Below are 6,244 nucleotides of genomic sequence, written 5' to 3' on the forward strand. Positions count from 1 at the left end.
GGGGCTGCTGTGCTCCCACGGGGCATGGGGGGGGATGGGGCTGGTGTGCTCGTCAGGACGCTCACTATCACTTCTGTAACCCCTTAACGAGACGCTGGAGCCCCTCTTGAGGAATGGAAGGCCGCTGCCCTGAAACGCTGTCTGTCCACCCCCACCCTGGTGACGTTCTGAAACTCTGGGGTGGCTCTGGGTGCGAACGCGGCCCAGGGAGGCCGGGCTCCAGGGACAAGATGCCCGCATTGTCTGGGTCCATTTCTAGACCTCATCTGACCCCACGGCCCCCAGGGGACAGCAGGTCAGGAAGCAGGGCGGGCAGGCACGGCTGTGGCGCTGAGCCACACGGCCCCTCTCGGCCCAGTCGCGGAGCTGGAGCCCCCGCGCCCCGCGCTGTCAGTGGGCCATCCTGCGGGGTCTCCCACGCACCCCACGAGGGGTGAGGCCCCGGCGGGGGACGCCCTGGGCTTGGCAGCGCTGCTGAGGGTGGGCGGCAGGGAGGGGCCCGTGTGGCCCGCCCCACGCAGGGCCGGGCTCTTCTGCCCCATTCACCTGCCTCGGAGGCGGGGCTGTGAGAGGCCCAGGTGCTTGTTCCGATGGGCGGGCATGCACCTCCCCCTGCCCCGGCCCCTCCCTGGCAGGAAGGGGTCCCCGGCCAGGAGTGTGGCGGACACTGGGCCAGCTCGGCGTCTCCTGGCAAGCCTGTGGGGAGCACCTGCCCGGGACGGCCCTCTCCTGAAAGAGCTCGTAGACATGCGAGGCATAAAGAGGGACGCGCGTGTGCTTTATAAAGGCTTTGAAAATTGTGGAAAATATTCCTAACCTAAAGTTTGCCACGTTAGCTATTTCCAGGCGCACAAGTCAGCGGCATCATGTAGCTTTGTGATGTTCTACCACCTTCACCACAGTATTTTCATGGCCCCGGAGAGAAACCCTGTCATCACGAAGCAGGGTCCCCCGGTCCCTCCCTCGGCCGTGGTCACCTCTACTCCACTTAGTGTCCGTGACTTTATGTGTTCTAGGTAATTCACGTAAATGGAATCCCAACAGGCTTGTCATCTGTGTGTGACCTACATCACTGAGTGTAGTGTTCGAGGCCCATCTGTGCTGTAGCCAGGCCAGCACTCCCTTCCTTTGTAAGGTGACTCACCGCCAGACCACATTTTACTTATTCGCCAGTCTGTTGGCAGAGAGCTGGGCTGTTCCCGCCTGTTAGGTGCTGGGTAGGTGCCGTGTGGGGCGCCATGGGTATTGGCGTGCAAGTAGGGACGGGTGTGCCTCTCACCTATGACACGCGCTCTGGATGAATGTCCGGGTCTTACCGCGGGACGGCTGCCCAGCAAGTCCCTTGTCAGGCCGACCTGTCCGTCGTTTCTGAGCCTCGTCCTGGTGGAGTCACAGGGGTCGTTTGGACCGGCCTGGTGGGCTCTCTCCCTCCCACGCAGACGGAATATACTGAGACCGCGCAGGGGAGGAGGCACCTGTCCTTCACCAAAGCGCTGCGGGAATACTCATGCGCCCTTATACATTTGTTGTCTATTTAATTATTTTAATGCATGTAATTGTATTTTATTATTTTATCTTATTTTATTTTATCTTTTATTATTTTATTGTACTTTTATTATCTTATTTCATTATCTTATTTTATTATTTTATTTTATTTTTTAAGTCTTTTTTTTTTTTTTAAGCTTATTCATCTTAGAGTAGCCAGGAAGCTTTGCGGGCATGGTGGCATCTAACCTTTTGTTTTATAAGCCGGGAGGAAGGTGGGCAGAATGGCGCATCCTGTCTCCAGGCGGCCTCACGCTAGGCCAGGTGGGGGCCCAGGTGCCCTCCGAGAGGGCTCAGGAAGGACTCTCTTCTCCATTTGGGTGAGACTGGCCCCAGTCCACCCCAGGGCCCACGGGACATGCTCTCTCCGAGCTTCCCTTCCGTCATGAGGGCGCAGGCAGGAGTCAGGTTCAGGTGTTACTGACTCAGGCAGTTAAAGTTCATGACATGAGACCTACACGTTGTTCTATGAGACATCTGGGGTTTTCAGAGTCGATTTAAAGAAGGATCATCTGGTAATCTCTAAAATCTTGTGATAGGCTGTGTCCCATGTCACATCCAGAGAGCCCGAAGAATTAATAATCTATAGAATACAACTCCCTGTATTCAGAGCAAAAAGAAGGTCAAGGGGAAAGTCCTAGGACATCACACACGGAAGAAATAACATCATTAACCTTGATCATTTTGAACTTGCACGACGTGTCCCAGCTCTACTTGGTGATTTTGACCTTGCTTTCCTTTTTCAGGTGAAAAAGGAGATTCTGGTGACATAGGGCCCCCTGGCCCTAACGGAGAACCAGGTATGGTATAGAGGGTCCAAGAGTTTGTAAAAGTGTATTAAAAATTGCACTTTCTCCCAACTTTATTGAAAAATAACTGACATACCTCACTGATAAGGCTAAGGCGCACAGCACAGGGGTTTGATTTACAGAAACCGCAAAATGGCCACAATGGGTTCAGCTAACATCTGTCTTCTGCAGACACAATAGAAAGGAAAGAGAGAGGAAGGCAGGCAAACAAACGTATGCTTGTGGGGGAGCTCGGAGGACTAGGTCTCGGCCACAGAGCAGTGTTACTTTGTGTGTCGTATCTGTGGTGGGCATTTATCTTGGGGGGGTCTGCACCCTTCCCCCAGCTCCCCTCCCCCACTACACACGTAAGCGAGGTCCTGCAGGATTTGTCTCTCTCTGCCTGACTCACTTCACGCAGCAATAACGCCTTCAGGTCCATCCACGTTGTCACAACGTCGCAGGCTTTCCTCACTGTTTACGGCTTAGCCCACTGTGTGCACAGGTCACAACCCATTAGCCCAGCCGTCCCCGACGGACACGTGGGTTGGTCAGCTGGTTCCTCTCTGTATCAAGTCTTGACGTGCTTCCGTTTTTTGAAAATGCTTATTTATTTTGAGAGAGAGCGGGCCCGTGTGCAAGAGCAGGGGAGGGGCAGAGAGAGAGGGAGAGACGGGATCCCACCAGGCTCCCTCATTTCCTCGATGTCCTGGCTTCTCTGTGTCTGCACAGTTGCTGCCCCACAGTCTGAGCTGCTCCCGGAGGCCACCCTCCACCCACCTCCCCTGCACCTCCCCTCTTCCTTCCCAGAAAACAGAGCCCGATTTTAAAAGAGGTCGTCGGTCTTCGGGGCGCCTGGGTGGCTCAGTCGGTTATGCCTCTGACTTGGTTTTGGCTCAGATCATGGTCTCTCGGTATGTGAGTTCGAGTCCTATATTGGGCTCCACATGGACAGCGTGTTTATCTGACCGCCCCCCACCCCCACCTTGTGCTCTTTTTTTTTCTTAATTTTTAACATTTATTTATTTTTGAGAGACAGACAGAGACAGTGTGAGCAGGGAAGGGGCAGAGAGAGGGAGACAGGCTCTGAAACAGGCTCCAGGCTCTGAGCTGTCAGCACAGAGCCCGACAAAGGGCTCGAACCCACCAACCGTGAGATCATGACCTGAGCCGAAGTCGGTCCCTTAACTGACTGAGCCGCCCCTTGTGCTCTATCTTAATAAAGAAACTTTAAGATAAAAAAATAAAACCAGTCAGGCTTGGTGCCGTCCTGCGGAAGTCCCTGCGCCCCTCCCCTCGCCTTGGGGACAAACTGGGGAATCTGTAATCGGCCTTCAAGGCCCCTCCTGCTCGGCCTGCGAGTGGGCGTTTATGTGGGTGGGGGCTGCTACGGGCACGTGCCTGTCCCGTGTGGTAACGCCGGCCGTGCCCGCAGGCATCCCGTGCGAGTGCAGCCAGCTGAGGAAGGCCATCGGGGAGATGGATAACCAGGTCAGCCAGCTGACCGCGGAGCTGAAATTCATTAAAAATGGTACGTTGCCCGGGTTGCCCGGTCTCTCCCCGCGCAGCCCCAGCCCCCAGCTCGGGGGGGCGGGTACGGAGGGGCTCCCACGGCTCTGGCGTCTGCGCCCCGCACGTGTGTATGAATGTGCGCAGGGAGTGTGTTTACAGAAGGCGCGCGCTCACTCTGCGGCACTTCCCCCCCAGCTGTCGCCGGCGTGCGCGCCCCGCACGTGTGTATGAGTGTGCGCACGGAGTGTGTTACAGAAGGCGCGCGCTCACTCTGCGGCACTTCCCCCCCAGCTGTCGCCGGCGTGCGCGCCCCGCACGTGTGTATGAGTGTGCGCACGGAGTGTGTTTACAGAAGGAGAGCGCTCACCTTGCAGCACTTCCCCCCCAGCTGTGGCCGGCGTGCGCGCCCCGCACGTGTGTATGAGTGTGCGCACGGAGTGTGTTACAGAAGGCGCGCGCTCACTCTGCGGCACTTCCCCCCCAGCTGTCGCCGGCGTGCGCGAGACCGACAGCAAGGTGTACCTGCTGGTGAAGGAGGAGAAGCGCCACGCGGACGCGCAGCTGTGGTGCCAGGGCCGCGGGGGCGCGCTGGCCATGCCCAAGGACGAGGCGGCCAACGGGCTGATGGCCGCCTACATCGCGCAGGCCGGCCTGGCCCGCGTCTTCATCGGCATCAACGACCTGGAGAGGGAGGGCTCGTTCGTGTACCAGGACCGCTCGCCCATGCAGACCTTCGCCAAGTGGCGCAGCGGCGAGCCCAACAACGCGTACGACGAGGAGGACTGCGTGGAGATGGTGGCCTCGGGCGGCTGGAACGACGTGGCCTGCCACGTCACCATGCACTTCCTGTGCGAGTTCGACAAGGAGCACGTGTGAGCGCGCGCACCGGCCGCCCAGCGGGGCCCAGGGTGGGGGGCGTTGGGGGGTCTCTGAGCCGCAGACGAGCTCGGAGGAGGCGGACGGGGTGGTTTCTGCGCGAGGCCGTGTCGCCTGTGTTGTAGCCGAATCTCATTACGGGGCCTTTCTCCGAATTGCCCTCGCCTTTGTCCAGACCATAAAATAAATCTTTAAACATGATCATCGTTAAGCACCGACGGTAGCGGGCTCCTAAATTACTGTCTTCCTTTTAATTTCGTGTGTAAAAGAACCCCCCCAACTCGAGCCAATAGTTCTGGAAACGACGATGAGATCTGTGCTCCTCCTCACTGCCACCCAAGCGGGGCCAGTCCTGCCTGTCGCGAGCGCAGGTTTCGGGCAAAGGAAACCTTCTGACCTCCCAGGGGAGCGCGTGGTGTTGCCGTGTTGCCCTGACCTCTCCAGTCGCTGCAGGCGTTACTGCCGAACGTACCCCAAACCCAGTGCCTTGTGGAAACAGACGTAAGCGTCCCACGCGTCCTGTGGATGAGGACTTTTCTTGGGGTTTCCCAGACCCTCTCCATCGGGAGCGACAGCCAGTGTGCCTTGGGCAGGATCCCGCTCCTGCGCCCCTGGGCCCCTCTGCCGGGCAGCCCTCAACACGGCGGCTGGCCGCCCCAGGGCCGCGAGGACCGGCCAGCGCCCCACGGTCGCGGCCCTTTGTGACCTGGTCTGGGACGCAAGCGCCGTCCCATCACTGAATTCTCTTCACGAGAAGCGAGCCACCAGCTCCCGTCCAGCTCGGGGAGGCGACCTCACAGGGTGGGGGGGCAAGGACCCCCGGAGTGTTCTGGACCAGGTTTTCAGTTTTAATTAATTATTATTTTTTTTAATGTTTATTTATTTTTGAGACAGAAAGAGACAGAGCGGGGCAGGGGCAGAGAGAGGGAGACACAGAATGTGAAGCAGCACAGAGCCTGACTTGGGGCTCAAACTTGTGAACTCAAGATCATGACCTGAGCTGAAGTCGGATGCTTAACTGACTGAGCCACTCAGGCGCCCCGAATAAGTTAATTTTTAAATGTTTATTTATTTTTGAGAGAGAGAGAGACAGAGCGCATAAGTAAGTGGGGGAAGGGCAAAGAGAGAGGGACAGAGAACCTGAAGTGAGCTCTGTGCTGACAGCAGAGAGCCTGACACAGGGCTCGAACCCACGAACCGTGAGGTCATGACCTGAGCCGAAATGGGATGCCCCCCAGGTGCCCCTGGACCCTGTTTGAAGATGTTTGCCTAGAGCCTCCTAGAGTGATGGGCAGGCAAGGTTACGTCCAGCAGGATGGAGGTGGTGTTCCCCTGCAGAGGGGGGGGCCGCACCTTCCTGCCCACTCTAGGTGGCTTGGGTTCCCAAGTTCACGGTCCTGTCGGGGAGCCATCTGCTGCACATGCACGGGTTACCTGCTCCTTGACACGTGCGCCGCGGGGACTGGAGCCTGGGGGCGGACACGGCCAGCACTAGCCGCTGCTGCAATTGTAGGTACGTGGAG

General features: G+C 57.8%; 2 protein-coding genes across 6 annotated transcripts in view; both read left to right on the forward strand.

The window, feature by feature from the left end:
- COLEC11 (collectin subfamily member 11) overlaps positions 1 to 4,922 on the forward strand; it is a 30,761-nt gene extending 25,839 nt beyond the window's left edge. For all 5 annotated transcript variants that reach the window (XM_077750939.1, XM_077750941.1, XM_077750940.1 and 2 more), the window contains 3 exons: positions 2,292 to 2,345; positions 3,769 to 3,864; positions 4,330 to 4,922. In XM_077750939.1, coding sequence (XP_077607065.1) covers positions 2,292 to 2,345; positions 3,769 to 3,864; positions 4,330 to 4,721 — 542 coding nt within the window. In that variant the 3' untranslated portion in view covers positions 4,722 to 4,922. The remainder of the gene's footprint in view (positions 1 to 2,291; positions 2,346 to 3,768; positions 3,865 to 4,329) is intronic.
- A 583-nt stretch (positions 4,923 to 5,505) lies between these two features.
- ALLC (allantoicase) overlaps positions 5,506 to 6,244 on the forward strand; it is a 28,727-nt gene continuing 27,988 nt past the window's right edge. Inside the window, exon 1 of the mRNA XM_077751045.1 lies at positions 5,506 to 5,559. The gene's annotated coding sequence lies outside the window, so the exon portion shown is untranslated. The remainder of the gene's footprint in view (positions 5,560 to 6,244) is intronic.

The sequence above is a fragment of the Crocuta crocuta genome, unplaced genomic scaffold, assembly GCF_008692635.1.
Source record: "Crocuta crocuta isolate KB4526 unplaced genomic scaffold, BGI_CrCroc_1.0 scaffold129, whole genome shotgun sequence".
Taxonomy (NCBI): Eukaryota; Metazoa; Chordata; class Mammalia; order Carnivora; family Hyaenidae; genus Crocuta; species Crocuta crocuta.